General features: G+C 37.8%; 1 protein-coding gene and 1 long non-coding RNA gene across 3 annotated transcripts in view; one reads left to right on the top strand and one right to left on the bottom strand.

Moving 5' to 3' along the window:
- Positions 1 to 23,225, top strand: part of gpc6a (glypican 6a) — a 168,105-nt gene that overhangs the window by 77,883 nt on the left and 66,997 nt on the right. For both annotated transcript variants that reach the window (XM_056737570.1, XM_056737571.1), the window contains exons 3-4: positions 2,467 to 2,858; positions 21,765 to 21,930. In XM_056737570.1, the coding sequence (XP_056593548.1) occupies positions 2,467 to 2,858; positions 21,765 to 21,930 (558 nt within the window). The remainder of the gene's footprint in view (positions 1 to 2,466; positions 2,859 to 21,764; positions 21,931 to 23,225) is intronic.
- Positions 995 to 1,583, bottom strand: LOC130412585 (uncharacterized). The gene is made up of 3 exons (XR_008905403.1): positions 1,471 to 1,583; positions 1,227 to 1,299; positions 995 to 1,127 (listed from the first exon to the last, which is right to left on the bottom strand). It is a non-coding gene; the product is annotated as an uncharacterized LOC130412585 (long non-coding RNA).

Consider the following 23,225-nt stretch of genomic DNA (forward strand, 5'->3'; position numbering starts at 1 on the left):
TAATTACTGTTATTTTGCCGGGTGCTTTTCAAAGGCACTGGATCAATCTGCTTTAATAAAACCTTTGATGATGTGGGCAGGTGACCCCAGTTTAGAACTAATTAGCCTTTGCAAATGACGGGATTTTCATTTTCAACGTAAAGATAAAGCATCGAAGAGTTCAATTTCTCTTTCTCCTGTACATCAAAAGAAACTTTCAAATCAAATGCATGCTTGCATTAAACATGAAGGTTGTACAAATTCAATTACAAATTTCTACAGTAAGTATACTATATCAACTGACGTAGGCGCATCAGATATTGACCACTAGATAGGATTTAAAAAACAAATTCAGGTTTGTGTAGGACAAATAACCTGCAACACTTTGTTAAAAATAATCATCTCCTCGGGTCATGAACGCTTGAACGGCCGTACGTAGGCCTGAAAGACTATCCGCTGTGTATCCCAGCGAGCAGACGCTGTCGGCAGTGTCCTTCCATAAATCTTTGCCTCCGGCAGATAAAGTTAAAGCCGGACGTTAATTTGACCACCATATGTTAGACCGGCAGTATTTCACAAGCTCATGTCTGCCTCACATAATTTGATATCCACTCCATTTGAGAACAAGGTGAGAAAGCGTCTGAGGAGAGTCCCTTCGACCAAGCGTGTCCATCTGAATTCTTCTTTTTGTTGTGGTGTTTTGCGAACGACTCTTCAGACTTAACATGTATTTAACGCTTGAAATGTCTCACAGAAAGAACAACAGTTCAGCCAAAAATATCATTCTGTCATCGTTTATTCAGCGTCATGTCAAACCTGTATGAGTCTGTTGTTACTCTGTTCAAGGTCTTAAAAACTGTTTAGAAAACAAACGACCAACAACAATTGTATTCATTGTATTGTATGTTTTGAATGTCTACATGTGCACACACACACGTTTAGATTGGGCCGTATTTATGAAACTAACACAAAAATGAGCTTTTAGGCTACTAGGCTTCAAAGATCATTTACGACAATTTAAATGCACAATTAAAAGTAAAACATTTAAAAACAAACAATAATGAATATAATTACAAGCAATGGGTAAGTGGCATGGAATACGCTGGTTTGTGGGGGCTGAAGACCGCTGGTTTTTGCCTCTGACAGACCTGAAAGAGAGAAAATAAATGAAGTAAACATAAAACTGTGTGTGCTTGATATAAGCAGTCTGAAATGCAAGATTAGTAAAGATTAGTAAAGATTTAAACCTTTATCCTGCTTAGAAACAAGCATCTGTCTCCTCCGCCACAGACCATTTTTTCTTCACCTTAATGAAGTAAACTGTATAAAAACATTTACATATAAACTTTATTCTATTATTCCGGCGGATAATAATTCCTGGCAGAATAATAGTGAAACACTAAGAATAAAATACATTATTTGTGGTCATATTTTTAAAACATAAATATCCTATAAAAAAAACTATTTTACACTTTTCAATGTTAAACTTACATTTCTAAAACAAGAAAGTTCCTCTTTTTTCCCGGATTACATTTTGCATGTCGTAAAATCTAGGGGCGAAGAGTCTACACCCTGAATTTATAAGCGCCCGTTATACAAATTACGTCCGATTTCAGCCGCCGCACTTATCAAGGTACGATTATCCATACGATGAGATTGGCGGCATACGATTGTTTGATAAATCACACTTATACCATGGTCGGTTAGAATACTGGATACTGATTGGCTGGAAGGTGTGCATTAAAAGCCTTTAACGCACGGGTAGCTCCAGTCAGTTTGATTACATTTAAAATTAACTGACAAAATAACCGTCATTTTCACCTGTTTGATCAAAAATGGCACTGTAAACATCAATAAAAGCTTTAACTTGGCAAATAACCATGGTATAAGCGGGATAATCCACGGCTAGCCGTGCATTAAAGGATTTTAATGCACATCACGCTTCGCGTCGGGTGGTTCTTCGACCCCACGTCGTGCATTAAAATTCTTTAATGCACGGCTTGTTGTGGATTATCCTTTACGTAAACCCTGTCGTAAAATGATGTTAGTGCATGGATCTGGGCTCGTTTCTACGTGAGATTGATAAGTGAGACCCATTGTTCTATTTGTGTATTATTAAAAAGACAGCTAAGATTCGATTCGATTCTTAACTCAGATTCATCTGGCTGTGTTTGAGAGTCAATCTGATGTTCTCATTTCGATAATTCTGAAAAAGCCTCAATTGGGATGTAGTCTAGTCTACTTCAGCAGTTTTTATACACATCGGCAAAAATCTTTTTTAACTCATGAATAAATAAAGGAAGAACATCCGTACATGTCACACATTTTTGCCAAATGCATCTATCTTTAATCCTTTATGAGGGAATGCTCAAAACAATTCAATAAAAGCAAAAAACTGAAGAATTCACAAACACTCACCACTAACATTCTGTGAATATGAACCAATTCATCTGTATAATATAGTCTTTTTATTTGTCTGTCTTTCAGAATTCTTCCTGGAGTTGCTGGACAACTCGGAGAAGTCGCTCAACGACATGTTCGTGCGCACATATGGCAAACTCTACACGCGCAACTCAGAGATGTTCGAGGACCTGTTCTCCGAGCTCAAGCGCTATTACACGGGCGGGAACGTCAATCTGGAGGAGATGCTGAATGATTTCTGGTCCAGACTTCTGGAGCGAATGTTCCAGCTGCTCAACTCACAGTACACCTTCACCGATGACTATCTGGAATGCATCAGCAAATACACCGACCAGTTAAAACCCTTCGGAGACGTGCCGCGTAAGCTCAAGGCTCAGGTCACCAAGGCCTTCATAGCGGCGCGGTCGTTCGTTCAAGGACTCATGGTGGGTCGGGAAGTGGCCAACAGGGTGGCCAGGGTGAGTTATCTATTTTTAAAAGAGCCCTTCCTGGTATTACTTTGCTTGCAGCAGACGTCTAGACAGGTGTCCATGAAATAAACCCCAGTGAATGCTAGATATCTGCGTAAAATGAGAGGAAGAGAGCGAAACGATAAGTCCGTGCACAAAAACGATTTTGCTTTGCTATTTTTGTAGTTGGTGTATTGTGTATTTATGATGCTTTTCAAACATATTCAAATTATTTTAAACAACCGAAAGCTTATAACATAATCACGTTATTGAATAAATTCTCATAATAAACATGCGAGAGACGGGCGATGTGTTGAACGGATATGAAATGTGCGGCGGGTTCAGTGATGTTCTTCCATTATAACTCCGTCTGTAGCGACATGAGTGTGTGTGTTAATGTGTTTTAATGGCAGAGCATCAGCTCATTGTGTTTGATGTGACAGGACAGGTTATGACATCAGTGATGAGACGTGATGCCCCGTGGAGTCTGGGCATCTTCTGTAGAGAAGATAAAAGCGGCCGGGCTGACAGAGTCTGCTCATTCTCTCTGATCTGTCTTTGATAGGCCGTCTCAATCACATTTTCCACTGGATGTTTATGCTGTTTAATGCTTTACCCAAGAATTATTGACAGATTCACAACAAAAACAGCCTCAGTGATGAAGTGACGCAGCATGTTCTGGTGAGCTAATGCCAGTTATTTTACTCCGACAATGTGCTGAAATGAGTTTTTGTCAGATTAGATAGAAAAGATGAAGACATGTTTGCTCGCCAGTGTTGTGTATCTTCTCTTTGCGTTATTATAATAATGTACATTTGTCATAGTTTGAAGTATACTGTATTATAAATATACAGAGCCTGAATTTTTAATATCATCATCATATTCACACTAGCCAGGAGCTACCCACAATTCATCTTGTGTGAATTGTGGTGTTGTGTTGGGCGTGGCTTATGTGAAATTGATTGTGCAGTAATAGACGGATAAACTCTTCATCTCTGCGGCTTCCTGTTAGCACAGATTATTTCACCAAAATGGGACGTTTTAGATCTTATTAAGAATATCTCATTTAGTTTAAATCACTTCAGTCAAAACTCTTAAAGGGACAGTTTACCCAAAAAAAAGTGTGTTTGTGTTCATACAATGGAAGTCAATGAGGTTCAGTGCCCTATGCTGGGTGAGGTATGTTTTTGATGCTGGTTTGACCATTTTAAACCAGCACATGACCATCTTAAACCAGCAAACCAAAATATACCGAACCAGCACATGGTTTTTGCGACGGGGTATTGTTTGATTATCAACATTCTTCAAAGTACCTTCTGTTGTGTTCTGAAGAAGAAAGTCATACAGGTTTGACATGACAAACATTTTCTGCAAATATATAATCTCATGAAAACTTACAAGGTGTCGAATTCGTACAATATGATTTTGCCCCAGTGATGTTGCGTTGAGGGTTTTAACATTTTTCAGATAAATGTATATTTCATATTGTAGTTGTCATTCACTGAAGAGATGTTGAAGGCTCTCAGAGAGCCCACAGGGTTTGTATACCTGAGAAACAGACCTTCTCTGATTAAACCAGAACTTCTGCTGTTTACAATGTATCACATGGCGATTTCACTTTATTACAACAAAATGTCACATTTAATATGAAATACTTTCACGGTTTAATAAGTATTGTATTTTTAGGAACATTTACACACAAGTTCATGTGTCTTGAGAACAAGAAGTTACATTAATGTCTTCTCAGTGCTCTCGTACACTGGATTCAAGAGGCCTCACACATTTTTCTTGGCAAATATATAGTTATCATATGAGTGTGTATTTGCAGAGAAAGGTGAAAAGCTTGTTGACCATGTCCAGAACGCTGTGGGCTTCAAGGGTTCCCCGTTCCGTCAGCTCTGTGTATACTGTACTGTACCTATTTCAGGCTTTAACATTGATTTCATAGCGGGAGACTCTTCAGCTGAAGAAAAGCAGAGAGGAGCGAGTTACTCCACAGGACAAATCACCTTCACCCTACAGTCAACCCTTTACACAAACACTCCAGAGGATCTCCACACCTTCACATTCTCATACCAAGAACTAGAGCTATATGATATATTATACGCTTTTATTACACGGACCCTTGGAATGCTTGATTCTGATTGGCCAGCCGTGACATTTGCAGGTTTGTTATTCCCAGATAATATCCTCTCAAACTAACAGCAAATCATTTGCACAGTTTTTTTGAGAGATTAAATATAAATATGTCTATTAATAACATATTTGACATTATATTTGCATTTGATTCAACCAAATTGCCTGTTTGTGACATCTAAACATCCTTTCTTACCTTAAAACCAAAGTAAACGGCTTTTCCTCGCGGAAGATCTGCATTCGGTAATGAGCTAATACAATATTTCTAATTCACATTTCATATGCATTTTTTTCTCATGTGGCAAACAGCCGTGTAATAAGCCTAATAAATCTTGATTATGCTGTCGTGGCTTATTTCTGCGAGAACAATCGGCTGCCTGTACATTACCCCTAACATATATAACGATATAAATTCAAGTTTGCATTTGATCGTTTTAAAGGAAATATGTGATACTTATCGGTGGAAATCCTGTTGTCATGATGCTAGGATGTTGCAGCTGGTTGCCAAGGGTGTACTGTTGCTAAGGCGTTTTGCATCGTTTCAGCATGATGCTGCAAGGGGCTGAAGGGGTTGCTAAGGTGTTGAGTGATATTAGTCTTTTGATTAGATTTGATGTTCTAGCCTCACATCACTCTTTAAGTGTGCATTTATAGGATGTTCGTCTGGTTTATTATACAGCAGGTGAAAACATGAGTTTTATCACTTAGAAAAGTAATAGCACATGTCTCCTCAATGAGCTGCAGGATTTCTGGAGGCATTAATATCCGTAACACAGTCGGTGTGAGTTATGAGCCAGTGTTAAATGTGTTGGCTTAGAGATTTGAACAATCATAGAGAGATAATTAAATAATATATGAATTATTGAAGAAATCACATGCATATGGGGGGGGGGTCATGGTTTTGAAATTAATATTACATTTAGCAAATGCTTTTTTCGAACACAGCTTAAGAAAATGTTTAACAAAATATATAAAACAATTGACAAAATGACTACTTTTGTTATTCATCAATCTGACAAAATCCAGGGCATTTGTAATCTTCATAGAAATGTAAATCCAATTTATACTGAAAGTCTTTGGAAGAAAAGGTTTTAATAAAAGTATGATTTAAATATTTAAAGACATTACAGATGAATCTTAATCCTTCACGACCAGTGTTGGGTGTAACTAGATAAGTAATTAGTTACTGTAATTTAATTACTTTTCGCTTGAAAAGGGATAACTCTTATTTTTTTCTGTAATTTAATTACAGTTACTTCTGAAGTAATTCATCTAAATACTGTTTAGACAATAGTGGAATTGATATCAAAATAACAAAATCTGTGCTGTATTGTATCATTTTCACATTTGTTAATTATACTACTTTTAGTAGTTATGTAGTAGTTATTATTTATTTGAATGAATTAAAAGAGCCATTTCATGTCTATCCTCGATTTACTTAATTAATCAAGGTTGATATAGGATCTAGATTCTAGAAAGTAATTATTAATAAGTAATTAAATACTTTTTGGAGATTTGGAGAGAGCAATTTGTATAGTAATCTAATGACAATCACACTATTGAATATGTCATTAGTAACTAGTAATTAATTACTTTTTCAGAGTAATTTGCCCAACATTATCCAGATCATATGAAATGTATATTTGTCATGAGATATTACTGAATTTAAGGTATTTTAAAAGTTTAAAAAAGAGTCTTTTGCTTTTGTAGAATTGCTGGGTGTGTTTAATAGTTGTGTTTTGATTCAGCTTGTGTAGCTGTTAATGGAACCGGATGGCGTTCACAGGTGTCTGACCCGTACAGGTCATCGAATGTCTGACCTGCTCACAGAAATATGAACAAATACACGCCAAACAAAATCATGTTGTTTTTATGCATCAACACGTCCATATACCCACTGCTGTGAGAGCTTGTTGTTGTTTTTTTCAACTCCGGTTTTATTTGTGGTTCAAATTGTAAAGAGCATGATGAATATAAGAATGGACATTATATGAAATTATACATAAAATTTATATTTTATATTTTATAAATATATAGCTTGTCGAACTGTTTTCTGATTCATATGAGTTCGTACAATCTTAAATAATAATTTTAGTATAATTCACGTCACAATACATTTTTGTAAATGAGTTGTTTTCCCGCGTGACTGGGCTGGACCGCATTCGTTCATCCAAAAGCTTCAACAGGTCTTAGAATCTGTTTTTATACATTTTGTAAATGTACATCAAAAAGAAATGAACTGGAGCAAAACGATCCGTTCGGGAATAAAGCCTTCCGATTTGTATATGGAATTAATGTCAACTCATGTGATTTAATTTACCAAATCCTTCTGACGGTAGATTATGAGAAGCATTAAGAGAAATCTGGCCTCATGTCAACCTTCTCTACCTGGAAAACGGAGTAAGAGCAATACAGATTTGACAGATTTTTTTCCCCCAGAGATTTGACGATGTTATTTAAAGTGGATTATAAAAGTGGATGGTGTTGCCGTTTGGCTGCGATTTTTGTTGAATAGTTTATTGTGTTAATGTGTCAATATCTAAGCTTCTGGGTCATAATCACACATTAGAGAAATAAAGATGTACCAGAATATATTATTCATTGTTAACTGAATACCGTTTTAGATTGAGTTTAAGTTTTGTATCATGAGTTTTCTTCGGAGGGTCTCAAAGGGATTAAGACTACACGAGAGTGATCTCATGCTGAAAGAGTTTCAGAAGCACTGCTCTATGATTTCTCCTCCAAAGATATTCAATTAGTTTTTGTTCCAGTTGAGAATCGAACAGATCAGAAGTTATATAACTGTCTGACAAGCTGTTTAGCTCACAAGCGAACATTCAGTCTGTAATACTTTTGGTTTGTGGTTTGTTCAAATCTCCAGTTGTCTAATCACAAGCAACATTTCTGATGTCTTATAAATGTCTACAAAACAGCGTTTTTAAAACCTCAAAACCCTGAAGGCAAGTCGTATATAATTTAGGTTTAAAGGTATTTAGTGTGAGAACAGAAAATTTATTGAAAGCAATAAAATCATCCATTTGTAAATGGTAAGTAGTTTTATTTGAATCAAACTTTCCATGCTTCTGTCAGGGTGTTTTGTAAAAGAAAAGAGTGAAAGTGTGTTAGAGGATTGAGTTTCACCGTTCAATAGAAGCTGTAGTCTGGATGTCTGCTGTTAACATCTCATTCATCATCTCCCATGAGAACATCACACATTTTCAACTGCAAATGGCCCTTTTTGTTAGAGAACTGAGCTCACCGCATTGTTTACAAGACACATCCCATAATATGATATCACAGCTACACTGACAGTGAAAGTTTGGCATCCTAAACTCTAAACTTATGTTCATAAGGATCTTTTTATGGGCGAAAACCGCACACTTTCTCATGCAGTGCACTCTGGAAAGTTGAAATATTATCATCTTGATGCGGCGCCGACACGCTGAGAAAAATGCATTGCGACCACGCTGCTCCCTATTTGTGCGTGTCTGCTGTGTGTCTACATTTGCGAACACAAAAGATGTGAAATATGAATCACATGTGCACTGCATTGGCATCACTACCACGTTGCTTCCTATTTGCGAGCGCCTGCCACATGTCTGCATTTGCGAACGCAAAATATGCAAAATGTGAATCGCATATGTACTGCATGCAATCGCGACTGCGTGTCTACATTTTTGTGTGCAGAATTTGAACCGCCCCTTATAATCTAAGTAATGCTTAAGTTCTAATACAATCGTTTCTGTTAGGTTTACTCCCATCAAAAATGATTGATAATTAGAATACGGTTTTACGGTTTTCTGTTCTGGGCCAAATCTCCTTGCTCATCCTTGCAGCTAGCATGAATAAGAGCAGTGAGGGCTGCGATAACCCCCTTAGGATAAACAGAACGGAACAAGCAGATGTCATTAGTTCTTAATGAAATTTAAGTGTAACACCTAATGTAAAGTAATTGAGACTGTGAAAAAGAATAAAAGTCTAGTCTTGATAATAAATGTGTGCTGGAGCAGGGGATGGAGGAGAGTGATTTGCTCCCGAGCAATTAGATAAGCTGCTGTTGGCTGAATGAAATTTAAACGGAAGCTGAGATTGCGTCATATTTCTATAGGAAGAGGAGGATCAGCTGACCTGCTAGAACTCACGCTACACACTTGATTTTACATCAGTTCACATCGATCACATTTTTTCTGAGATCTCTTCTTATGCTTTTTGCAACAAATTCCTAATATGATTATTTTTTTATAAAACAAATGAATGTTTTGTCAAAAAAATGTATATAAAAAATGAATAATATATATAGTATTTTAAATGTCCTGTTGACAGCCTTCTGAATGTATTAGAGGCTGGTCAAAATAAGTAGGCGTGACCAAACTTCATATAGTGTGTTTTTCCGTCAGTTCATAGTTTACTGGAAATGTCGACCTGAAGGCCCTCAGGTATCTTGATTCAGTACAGGTGAATGTGTTTGTGTAGTTGTGTGTGTGTGTGTGGAGCAGTAATTGAGTGTCGAGCCTGCCAGAGTCAGAGTGTTGTGACATTATGTCTGTACATCTGGACGTGCCCCGTTCACCCCTGATATTCAAGCCGGTCTTGAGACGCTGTAAAGTTCAGACTCCGTCAATCGCGGCACCTTTCATGAGTGAAGAAGCAGGCGTGGGGCCCGAGGGTGTAAACCTAACATCATATGACACTCCACTCTGATCCTCAGGAGCTGGACTGGGAGTGAAGGGGACCGCCGGAGATCAAGAGACGTGCGTCCGGCGCGCCGGCTGTGATATTTGGCTTTTAGTCTGTTGCCGTATGTCAGGGTTCATCACAAAAGAAATCGTCTGGGCGGTCTGAAGCAGTCACACTGAGGCTATCTGATGGCTAGGGATGATAAAAGATAAATGCGGCCCCTCACCTTTACGTCTCTCACACGGGAGGCGGTAGATAGGCGGTACGGACGAGGACGATGGAGGTGACTTTTCCACCTGTCCTACTGGACTCAAGAGAAGAGGAGTTTGACTTTACAGTAGTTGACACTGGCCCGGCCTCACTGGGACTGTCCTTCTCCTTTGCTTTTCATTTGGAAATCCAGCCAGCCGTGTGTCCTTACTGCACACACAGAGAGAGAGAGAGAGAGAGAGAGAGAGAGAGACTTAAAAGAACACAGAGATAAAGTAATATGAGAGTCCAACACACACAAAAGGAATGACCCATGAAGAGACCTCGACTCTTGCCATTAATATGAGCCAAATTAAATTTAAATTAAAAAGAAAAGTAATCATTTATTTTGATAATAGCGGTTAAACACATTTCCCTTTGTATTTTCTTCCTGCTGCAATGCCAAATTCTCCAAAAATGATATTGATTAAACTGTAAAGAACAATTATAATGTGTACATATTCTATTGACTTTATTTCATTTTAGAAAATCATTTTAACAGCCATGCATTTCAATTGTAAAATAATTTTCTTATGATGTTGGGGTGCAAAACAGTCTCGCCCAAAAGTGCATATTGGTTCAATATTTGCTTCTTAAGACCTTTGTGAAATATACTCCAAGCACAACTACACAACACGCATGCAAATTCTTTAGTAATTTTTTTAATAAAGTACGAAAGCATGCTTTTGGCCATAGCTGTATGACCCAGACACATTTCTTGATGTCATTTACACTACGCTCATGTAAGAGTAATAATCACTTAAAACAGACGGAACCTCTCACTCGAATGCATGTACGTGTGGATGTAATTATTCAGTGCTTTGGACGATAAATCGAAGATAATATAACTTGATTATTTTACTGCCTGTTATTTAAGTCAGCAACATTGTGAAGATCATTATGAATTTAATGCGCTTTTTATTTGCCCATTAAGTGTCATAAAAGCCGTCCTAGTAGACCAGTTTCATACCCACTCCATGTGTCAAGACATCGCAGTATAACAACATTCAATCTGAATTAAGTAGCGTCTGTAATTACGTGATGGGAAGTTTGATTCGTTTTCATGAATAGAAATGTCAGATTCACATGTACCATCGTGGCAAAAGTGAGGTCGTTGCCATTTATTCAAATACTTGAGAAGAATTTAAGGAGAACATATCACATTCATTTACTATGTTTGCTCTGAGCTTTTGTTTTTCTTTGCATTTGTTATAATTAAAATGAAATAATAAAACTTATATTCTCTGAAAGTCTTCATTTTTGCAGAATATTTTAGGTCAAATAAGTCTTTAAAACCAAGTCTGTTTTTTACCTTTTTATTACCGTACATTTCATATTGTGATGCTTTATTTACATTTTACACAAATGTTTTTCGGAATATCATCTCTGGACATCACTTCTGGCAACTACTGAACACAGATATTTGTTTGCTATTGTGTTACGATATTGGTGCACATTAGGAATGCACAGATGTATCTCCGCCGATATGAATCAGCCGATATTGGATTAATATAACACCATCGGCATACCGGCAATAGCATGAAAGAGGCCGATACTGATGGTTTATAAGACCCCTTTGAATTCCGTGAAGCAGAAAACACAGCTGAAAAGAAGCAAACACGGCAGTAGCACTGAACAGCTTATGAAATTCAAATTGTGCTATGAATAGCGCTAATTATTCTTCAGATATTATTATAATTTGAGTTAATGTTTTTAATAAAATAAATAATGCATAGCAAAAATCACATTTTATAATTGTCATGTTCTCTTCTTGTATTTTTATCTTAACTTACATTAAGACACATACACACCTCTCTTAAAATGCTAAATGGATCCATAAATTAATTGAAAGCAGAAAAACTAGCTAGTAATGTGTATGCAAATGTCCAATATCGGTAATGGAATCGGCCGATTGTTGTTTTTTAAAATCGGTATCACTCCAAGAAAATCCTATCGGTGCATCCCTAGTGCACATACATAAAATAAACCACATTTGTTTTGTGTTCATTTAGTTTAAGTGTATGAAATATTTATTTATTTGTTTATACTGTATCTGCCCTCAGAAAGCATGAAACCCAGCAGGGAATGTTGAAATCAGCACCGTTGAGTGTGTCAAATAACACACAGACCTTACCGCGCCTTCAGCGAAATCGTTCTCATTAACGTTTGACTTCTGTCTGATTTAAGAGCTAAAGATCATGTCCTCAATGACACTTGCTCACAGAACCCCTCGGCCTGTGCAGAATTCACCACCCTAAATATTGGCACAAGGCCCTTTTAAAAACCAACGCAGTATAATCTTTATGAACGGCGAAGCCCGTGGGAGTCGCTGCCAAATATCTGCCCTTGAAAGTTGTTTGGAAAGTGAATGTATCTGAAGGGGCATCTGAACACCATAAAGCGTGTCAGTAGAGCGTGATCCGCGCCAGCCGAGCGTGGCAAATACTGCGACAGCATGCTTGTCTTTATTACCTCACGGTATGTGTGTGTGTGTGTGTGGAATCAGGGCTGATGGTTTTGGAGCTTGTGGGCTGTGAGGAAGAGTCTAGTATTTTTTTTTTTACAGAGTTATCATATTTTGGAACCAAACTCTTCATCTAGTAATACTACATTATAACATGTCGGTTAAGAGATGTGATTTTCTATAGTACACTCTTAAATATAAAGGTGCTTTCCCTGTTGAAAAAAATAGCATATGCTGGTTTGGTATGTTTCTATGCTGGTTTGTGCTGGTTTAAGCTGGTTCTAGCTATTCATGTGCTGGTTTTAGCTGTTCGTGTGCTGGTTTTAGTTGGCCATGTGCTGGTTTAAGCTGGTCATGTGCTGTTTTTTTTAGCTGGTCATGTGATAGTTTCAGCTGTTAATGTGCTGGTTTAAGCTAGTCATGTGCTGGTTTAAGTTGGCCATGTGCTGGTTTAAATTGGCCATGTTCTGGTTTAAGCTGGTCATGTGCTGGCCTCAGCTGTTACTGTGCTGGTTTAAGCGGTCATGTGCTGGTTTAAGTTGGCCATGTGCTGGTTTAAGTTGGCCATGTGCTGGTTTAAGCTGGTCATATGCTGGTTTAAGCATGTTCTTGTTCTGGTTTGAGCTGGTCATGTGCTGCTTTCAGCTGCTCATGTACTGGTTTAAGTTGGTCATGTGCTGGTCCTTAGCTGGTTTAAGCTGCTCAAACCAGCATCAAAACATAGCTAACCCACCATATGCTGTTTTTTTCAACAGGGTTAAGGTTCTTCACAGCGATGCCATAGAAGAACCATTTTTTGGTTCCACAAAGAACCATTCAATCAAAAGTTCCTCCATCTCCTTCTCACCATTTTACAATCTGAAGAACCCTTTGTGAAACAGAACAGGTCTTGGGATGTTAAAGGTTCTTTATGGCATTGTGAGGATCCTTTATTTGCTTTAATGTATTTGTGCACAGTGATATGACCAAAAGGTTAAAGAAGTCATAAGAATTACATTTACATTTATTACAGCATTTATTATTTATTATCACAGTGTGATACATTTTTACGCATACATCTCAAACTGTGCTCAGGTTTGCCAAGACCCCAAATGCTCTCTTCTAATTTCTTTGAGCCATTGATGTCCATTAGGTTTGTAGTGCAGTTCTCTCTAACTTCTGTGGGTTTTATTCTCTATTCGTGAAAAGCATCCTCTTTAAAAGCGTCACCCGTGGGTGGAATTTGTGTGGTGTGTTTTGGTCAGCCGTTGTTTAGCTCTCTGGATTAAAGGTTGATTTTGAGCTCTGCTGGTGATGGGTTGATGACGTCTGTGCACATTTTTCCACATTAACAGACAGTTTGGGTCTTGTGATCTGCTGTCTTTGAGTTGAAAGTGAAATGTTAGGTTGTGTGGGCTGTTTCTGTTGCCTGGAGCACAAGCAGAGGTGTTTTACAAGAGTTCACGTCAGGTCCATTTATTTTATGAAACATGGATTAAACTGTGTTATCACGTCAGCTTTGGTGTGTGTGTGCTCAAGAAAAAACATGTTCTGTACACATCACAGTATTCCCTCTACTGTATTCTGTAGTATTTACTGAAGTGATGTGATAAACAGCAATAAATACTGTCATGATAAACGTGTACTGTAGTGTAAGGTTTAGAAGCTCTTTAGTATCTAGGAATGTTCCTAGAGTTCACTGTAGTAAATGCTACTGTCTATGTAGACAAATCAAACCATTGGTTTAAATCTAGAAAATGTCCAGCGTTCTTTTGAGATTTTTGTAAAGTTTGCAAATTTAAAAAGTACTTTGTTCAACATGCAGAAGGTTTTACTGAATTTATGGAGTTTCCTCATTGTAGTGCCCTTTTCTAGGTGACAGATGGTGTGTTGACTTGTGCCGTGTCGGTTTAGCTGGCAGGAGCGTTGAGGTTAATGATTCTGGCCCAACACATCTAATACCCGCATGAAAGGTCATGTGATCGCTGGCATGAGTTTCAGTGTCATTTAGATCTTTAGAGAGAGATAGGGATGTTTTTGGATCAGAAGAACATTGTGTGTTCTATTTTACTGCATTGTCACCTTGGCATTAGTGTGGTTTTGTGCTTATTTTTTTATTTCAGCAGCAGATGAGATGATCTGGAGATGGTGTAGAAGGTTGATGCTTTGATTCCCATAAGGAGCTGTCATCATTGTGTTTTTGATCAACACTTGAACTACGGGTTCTCTGGAGGGTTTGTTCTTGTAATATCATCGTTCTGTTTCATACAGCCATCACTGGAGCAGCACCGGTTCTGTTCGCCAAATCGTCTGCTCATTTTTACCTAAAAATGCATTATGGGAAATAGAAACAGTCACCAACGGGACAACCGTTGACATGTCTGCCCCTGTTCACGGCCGTTTTGTACTTTGACAGATTGTCAGTCAGAAGTCAGTCCGCCCGTGGGTGTAAAGGTATATTTAGGCTGATAGAGTAGATAATTCCTAAAACGTAAATATGTGCTTATTAAAACATGACATCATCAATCAAAACTGAGTGACTTTAAAAAAAGTTTTCAGTTTTAATTTGAGCTAGTTTTTGTGCAAAGTTGTTGGAAGAAAACACAACTACTGTAACGTCAAGTCTGCAGAATGTCATTTGAGCGGGCGAAATCTCCTCCAAAGTCAAAGTTGAGACAGAAGATTTGGAGCGGCTGCTGGATTCCCCTGCGTTTCTTCTGTTCTTTATTAACATGTCCTCTCATGTGGTTTCTGTGACATTTGAGACGAAAGCGGGAACAGAAGGCGATGCCTTCAATGTCTTCATCCGTCTGATCACGTTCGAGCACAATCTGCTCTTCTGAAAGTTTCGCTCCTCCGCCGGCTCGCGTCTGGACGTGTCGGGGTTAAATCTGAAGTGTTGGATTGGGCCTACTGTCATAATAACTGAGGATTAGATCCATCTGCTGGCTGGGATGTTCGTTTCATAGTGCCAAAAGCGTCACATTAGGAAATTTCTGTTGCTCTTGTTGTATTGTATCTCTTAACACCCTTCAAGGTTAATTCTGCGCCTTCTCCCAAATTCTCCCATATTTTGCGTTCTGAAGGGTCTGAGGATTTGCTGGCTCTGATTTCCCACGGGACGGTTTACCCCGGCTACGCGGTTCAACTAGGAACGAGAAATCAAATGTGCCAGGCTTTAAATGGAACACAGTGTACCCAACAGGATTTCTGAGCGGATGCTCGGAGCCATTTTATCTCCTCTCTCTTCATGCATGTGTTGTGTATTATTTTGCCTTTATTTTGCTTTTTAGACACGGGACTCTCCGTGTCAGATTGAAGGAGGTACGTTTCTTCACACCGACAACGTGCTGGTGTAATATCATTGTGCACTGGATGATTTGAAACCCTTTAAAAAAAACACCATTGAATATTCTGAATTAACTTGTTTACTACAATGAATCAGGTTTCATATGAAAGAGACGCCGGCAGAGGAAGGTGTTTCTCTCTTCAGTTTAGCAGGGTGAATAAAATAGCGATGTGGTGCTTTGTCAATTTATATCCGCATTAAGATTTGCAATAACGCCGTGTAGTCTACAATGCGATGTGTTTAAATATTGCCAAGTCAATCTTGATTTTTCCTATGGCACTTTATACAGTTTGAATACTAGTAAAGCAGCAAAACAGAAACGTATTGTGAAACAAACAGACAAAAATGTATAGATATGGTTATTTGAAAATTGTTGTAAACAATGTCATTCAATTTATTCTATTATTGTATATTTTATTGTAGTAAATGGAGCACATTTTATGTAATTTAATTATATAATAATAAGTATAACTATAAAGTATATAATTTAAGATTATCTATTAAAAATATATAAGGACAATCAATATAACATTTTTATAATTTTACCATTATACAATAATATACTCCATTTAAATAAATAAATACTATATACAATAATATTGTTATAATTCGTTGCATATATTTTATGTCACAATGTGTTCTGCTGTCTTTCTAGAATGCAAACTGTAAAAAGTTGTTATGGAATTTAAGCATCTTAATTTGACTTTGCATTATAGAATACACGTTGCATTATAAAATATTAAATAGTGTTAAAAACATGGAACTATAACGTATAAGCATTATATAAATATCTAAATTATATATACATATTTTATAATGTAAAGGAAAATCTGGGTTTGAATGGGTTGAAGCTAGGCAATATATACAGTATATATATATATATATATAAATGAGATGGCTCCGTTTTAATTTTATATTAAATTTAAGTTATATTATCATGTTTTAATTGTGTTTTATTGTGTTATTTAGCTGTATTTTTGGTTATTAGGGCTTGATTCCAAAACGAGATAGGTCTGTTTTAATTTTAATTTTGAATATAATTTTCTTTATTATATTATCATGTTTTCATTGTGTTGTATTGTGTAATGTGCCTGTATTTTTTGTTATTATGGCTTAAATCAAAACAAACCAACTGCATTTTGATCGATATTAATTGGAACGCACAACAAAAAACATGTTTTTTTCTTCTTTTTTTCCAGAGTTATCTAATTTTGGAACAAAACTCATGATATATATATATTTATATGACATTTGAAGCCATTTAGATGTACAGAAGTGGATCGAGGGTTTAATGTAGCCGCTGTTGTGAATGTGTTTTTGACGTCTGTAGGTAACCCACACATTCAATATGAATCCCTTCATGTCATCAAGCAAGGACTGTTTGCCATTGGCCCGTGAGTAAAATCACAGCTCAAGAGATTTCAAGAACAGCGTTGGCGAGCAAGCAGAGCGAAAAGGCAGCGTGATATTGGAAATCTCAGAAAGCCGGGGAAGCAGAGCTGTCTAAATGAGTCACAGCGCTCAGTCAGTGTCCTGAGGAAAAATGAGACACATCCCCGCATGTTGATCGAGCTTAGAGCGTCTTACATTCTGCGTGGCTTAGGTAGATTCGTGGGCTTTTCAAATTGATTCATGACAGGGACACAGGAGCGCTGCGAGCAGCTTTGCTTTCATGAAAAATACATTGTTTTCTGTTCGATTTACAGCTTTGAAATGTTAAAAGATGAAAATGACCTGCTTTACTCTTGTGCTGCACGGTCACATATCATCTCCAGTGTTCATATTCACACGCTGTCACTGAAATATGTTTCTTGTGCTGTGTGAAAGATTGAGACAGACTGACACTAAAAAGTTTGTTTAAATGTATCGCTCAATAGTTGCTCTTTTGTGACTCACTTAAAGTCCCCATGAAACAGAAGTTGCGATTGACTTCTCTTCCGTAACGTGTATCCGAGTGAACGGATCTGAAATAAAGAAAATGAAGGGCGGGGCTTAATTTTGGCCTTCCTTTTTGATTGGTTTGTTGTAAGTCGGGCCTGGAGGGGAGGGCTAAAAAGCCTGGCCATTGGACAGTCAGTATAGTCCTGCCTCTTTTTTGTTGCTGACGTCATGTGATGAAGAGTTGGTGTTGAGAGGGGGAGAGGAGCTACTGCTCATTTTTGGCACCTTTTGAGGATTTTTATTTTTTTATTAAGAACGTTAATTGATATTTTGTTTTTTTTGGAAACATATAATTTTTGGTCAAAAGAATTGACCATGCTAGCGATTGTATATATGATTAATGTGATCGTTTTGTTTGCAAAATTTCATATACACAAATGTACAATTTGTGGAAGAAAACCCTGCTTTGTTTCCTTTAAAAAAGAAATGGATCTTAAAGTTAATTCATTTGATTTTCTTTGAAACAAAAGGCACTGAAAGCTTTGCAAATTCTTTCATATCTTTTTGTAAACTCCCCCTAGTGTTTGTTTATGTCTATGTTTTGATACTATATTACTGTCAATAAAGGGGGGCAGAGGACTTTAAAGTCCCCATGAACCGGAAGTTGCGATCACTTTTACTTCACATTTCCGAGTGAAAAGGACAAAAAATGTGGGTGTGGGTTGTGTTTTTTACCACGAATTGATTGGATGTGTAAAAACAGCCGTTCCATTTGAAATGAAGCTTGCAGCAGACTGACAGTTGAAGGGGAGGAGTTAACACATGCTCCGCCCAAGTCATCTAGTTTACATCATTTTTGATGGATAGTCATTTCAAGTGCATTTTCAGATTTTAACTGAAGATTATGAGGGAACATGAATTTTAAAAAGAAAATGACCCCCATTGTTAAGCTATTTACTATAAACGCTGCAATATTTCATGAAAAAACATGAATTGTCATTTTTAATTTCACTGGGACTTTTCTGATTAAAGATTACAAGTGCAAATTAATCTAAAAAAATGGTGTGACCGGATAAATCATTTATAATAATCACTGCAACACTGTGTAAAACAACCTGTTTGATTTCATCGTCACTTTAAAAACTTTGGCACGATTGTTTCTGCAAAACCTCTTTCGGGTGTAAAATCTCATCACTATCTAATAATGAATCATTGCAGATACTGGAGATGTCATTCACAATGTTTTTACAGAATTATGTGTTTTTTGAACTCCCGTTGAACCAACCTTTGAGACGCCGTAATAAAAGATGAAAATCACCCCACGCTCTCTCTCAGGAAGTACAAAAGCTCCCCGGCTCAAGTTTTGCTTGAAACCGGTCGGACCTTCCATTTAGCGCATGGAGCTAATAGCCGATGAGTAAAAGTATGAAATAAACGTCAGCTCGCATGCTCGCTGTGATGATATTACAGACACGCTGTGTTCAAAGCTCTCCGGCGCCGAAACGGGGAGTTTCGTTTGATCTCCTCTCGTTCAGACGCTCGCAACAGGCGGCAGAGTCTCCGGCAGTGGCACTCGTACCTGCCGCGCACCTGCTGTCTGACGGAACATCAGAGCTGAACGGGAAGATGAAGAGACGGAGAGTTTATCCGGGAATCTGGAGGTGTGAAACGGCTTTGGAGTCGTAACTGATCCTCCGAGCTTGTACTTTCAATTACGAGGCGAAGGAGGATCCGTATAAAGCGGCGTTTTTTGAAGGGCAAATAAGTGAATGTTGACAGGATACATGTGTTTGAGACGTTGGCAAACTTCGCCGAAAACTAACTTCCGTGACAGCAGATCTGAAGACAAGCAGCATTTCTTCATAATCGGAGCCAAAATAACGAGTGAGCTGCATACTTCTCAAGTACAGCATGAAGTACACAGTGACACAGAAGAGAGTGTTAGTGCTCAGATGTTTCGCTTTCATAGATTTCAGAGAGTTTTCAACATGTGGATGTTTCTCCAAAAACTGCTCAGAAGAAATAAAAAGAGAATCAAATGATGGAGTCATTGTTGAAAGGCACGAAGAGTATGGAGGTGTAAAATGAATGCAATTGTAGATGTCAAATAATGTGGATTTGATGAGAAATGATTGAGAAATCATCGTCGATAGTCTGTTTAGTAATTAAAAATGTAGAACGAAAACGGTCAGAAGCTGTATTTTTATATCTCTTCTCATGTCCGCAGGACCTGATTATGCAACAATATTTTTGTTTGTTTATTTATTTATATAGCACAGTTTAATACACCAGGTTGCCCAAAGTGCTTCAAAAGATCTTAAAAAGATTACATACACAAAAAAATCACAAATAAACAACAACAGAACTAGGGCTGTGCGATATTGAGGATAAATGCGATATGCGATAGCTTGCTTAATAATGCCATTGTATTAGAATAATGCAAAAATTGTATTAAATTATATACAAAAATTATATAACCAACATATGTTTCACATAATTTTAGGAAAAAGAAAGCATCACCGCAACTTCTGAAAGAAGAAAAAACTGCCATATCTTTGAGGTGCTTCTTCACTTTGGCACTAAATGGTCAGCAGCAGCTGCGGATGTCTCGGGGTTGCTCATCTTTGCTCGCTATGAAAGCTTTGCGATGCGGATTGTTGATTGTTTGCGTCAGAGTACATGCACGCTAGCATTCGCACGCACGTATATCCAAACTAACATCCGAGTGCCAGATAGATACTACTATCCCCAACGACCTAAAACCTTGACCTCATTCATGTCAAGGAGAAACATTGAGATAGGACTATGGGTTGTTTTGATATTAAAGAAATCTCATCCTTGGATTACTTTTCTAATTCATGCAGTTTGTTTTACTACACAAATTTACCACGATGTGACTACTTTAATGTTTTTGTAGTAAAACAATAGTAGCTACAAATTTACCATGATAGTAACTTTAGTTTTGGGATTAAAACCACAGTAAACTCATGGCAGTCACACATTTACTACGATCTCACTATAGTAACTTTTCATCTTTATTCTTTTTTTGGTTATTGTAAAGCTAAAGTAACCACAGTCTGCCAAAAGACAATGTCTGCTTCAAGTTCACCACACACTCTTAAAAATAAAGCTGATTAAAGGTTCTTCACAGCGATGGCATAGATGAACCATTTTTGCTTCCACAAAGAACCATTCAAAGGTTCTTTAAGCGACTTTTCAGCCCCGCGACCCCCAAAATAACAGTTTAAGACAGAAAAATTAAGTCTACGTGCACATGGGACTGTTTGACGTGGTGCTGTAAATGGACCTAACTTAATGCGTTAATATGACGTAATCACCTCAGGGGTCATTCCTAAGGCTGATGGGTTTTTATTTGCATGGTTTTATTTTTAACTTTTAATATGTTTTATATTTTCTTATTGATTACATACGCTATTTCTAATAATAAAAGGGGTTCCTCATATGTATATTAAAAAATCTTTGAGGAATCATTTAGACGAAAAAAAGGTTCCTCTATGGTACCGTGTAGCACCTTTCATTGTAAGAGTCTAGTAAAATCGTGGCAAATTTCCTACGGGACGTTATGAAGCATTTTGAGCTGGTTCAGGTTGGTTTGAAGGCATCTTGTCATCGGCTGAGGTTTCATGCTGCATGTAGAATGCAGAAACAATCCCAAACAACACTGTCATGTTTGATCACAGCTATCAGTGTGACACATCCCTCAAAATCCCTCATAAAGACCCCCTCCACCCCTCGGCCCTGTGCGTTTTCAATAGACCTTGTGTCTACTTTCAATACGTCCTTGACCTTTAAAGTGTCCTCTGGCTGTGATGGACAGAAGATGGCTTCTGTTCAAGCTCCTACGGGGGGTTTAAAGATATAGAATGACATGTAATCATCAGAGGCCGAGGCTCACAGAGGTAAATTATTGTCACATGAGCTCCGTCCATTCAAAACATCAGAAATTTCAACACCGCCAAGCCGTTCATCTAACTCAGTCGCTCTTCACTCAGAGAGATGCTTCACACGTGACACAAGCTGGTCAGGAACCAGACCCTACATAAGACCATGAGTGTGTAGTGAAGCGTCTCGCTATATTTCAGGTTAACACGTTACCTTCAACAAGCCTGGAATAGATTTTCAGCACAGAGAAAACTAACTTCTCTGTTTTTCCTTGCAGGTCAATATATCACCGGCGTGCAGCAAAGCGCTGACCAAAATGCTGCACTGCCCGTACTGTGGAGGGATGCCAGAACTCAAACCCTGCGCCAACTACTGCCAGAACGTCATGAGAGGATGTCTGGCAAACCAGGCCGACCTCGATCCCGAGTGGAACCTCTTCATTGGTAAGAACTGCTTCTCACTTGTGTTGGGCAGTTTAACGATTTTCTAATCCAAATATCTGAGCTTCATGTCTGTCAATATTTCTGTAGTTCAGTTGGTAGAGGTTTGGGTAAGCGGCACATGAGGTTGTGTGTTTGATTCCCAGTGAACACACACACACACACATACTGATAGAATGTATAGACCGAATGCACTTTAAGTCACTTTGGATAAAAGCGTTTTCCAAATGCATAAATGTTTCAGACGGGTTTTGCGGAAATCATTATTGATTTATTGACTTTCTTGAAGTTTCTGCTTTAAAAAAAATTCTAATGAGTTTCTCTCAGAGATCATTTGAAATGACGTTTCTTTCATTTCTTTCAGACCACAAAGGCTGTTGGGTATGCATTACATAAAACTCATATGAGGGATACAAGATCCATTCTGGTCATTTAAAAATAATGAAATATCACAAAAATTGATATCACAAAAGCAGGCGATAACTTCAAAACGTTTGTATATTTAAGTTTTAGGTTGACACAGAAACTTTTTATAGTTGTTGTTGTTAAAATGACATTGTCAGATGACACAGTTACCAGGGACGGGCTCACCGGTAGGACATTCTGTCACAGTCCTCTACGGTTGTCCCACCGACGGCCTATGTCGGTGACCAGGGGCAGGCTGGTCATCAGGAGTACCGGAACTCTTCTCCTGGGCCGGACAAATGGACCTATTATAAACACCGCAATCAACCCCCCCTCCCCCCTGTCGACAGAAATGGAGGAGGGGCGATGTGGGTCTAATAATTTAGGAATTTTGCTTCCCACTCCGCCCCTGACAGTAACACATGGCTGTTGTCTTTTAGATGCTGTAGTAATGCTTTCTTTTAAAACGTGTACTGGTTGTATAACTTTCAGCCTTTTTTAAATTATTCTTTACATTGATGGGCAGCATTATTATTTCACACATTGCATGGCATGTTATTTAGAAAATGACTGCATGTCACATTTTATTCAAAATAATTCTGACCTAATTCAGATTAATATCTGGCTTTGTTGTTATTACATATGTGGCCTTTTTAGCAATCCAAACTTTACAACATTTTAAAAACTTGATGTCTAAAGTGACATTTCATCATCATTTACTCACGTCATGTCAAACCTGTATGATTTTCTTTCGTCTGCAAAACACAAAAAAGATATTTAGAAGAACGTTGAACAAACAAAACTGAACTACAGTGCCTTCCATTGTATGAACACAAAACCGCTGTGACATTTCTCGAAATATCTTCTTTTGTGTTTTACTGAAGAAAGACAGA

This window comes from Triplophysa dalaica, chromosome 2, assembly GCF_015846415.1.
Source record: "Triplophysa dalaica isolate WHDGS20190420 chromosome 2, ASM1584641v1, whole genome shotgun sequence".
NCBI lineage: Eukaryota > Metazoa > Chordata > Actinopteri > Cypriniformes > Nemacheilidae > Triplophysa > Triplophysa dalaica.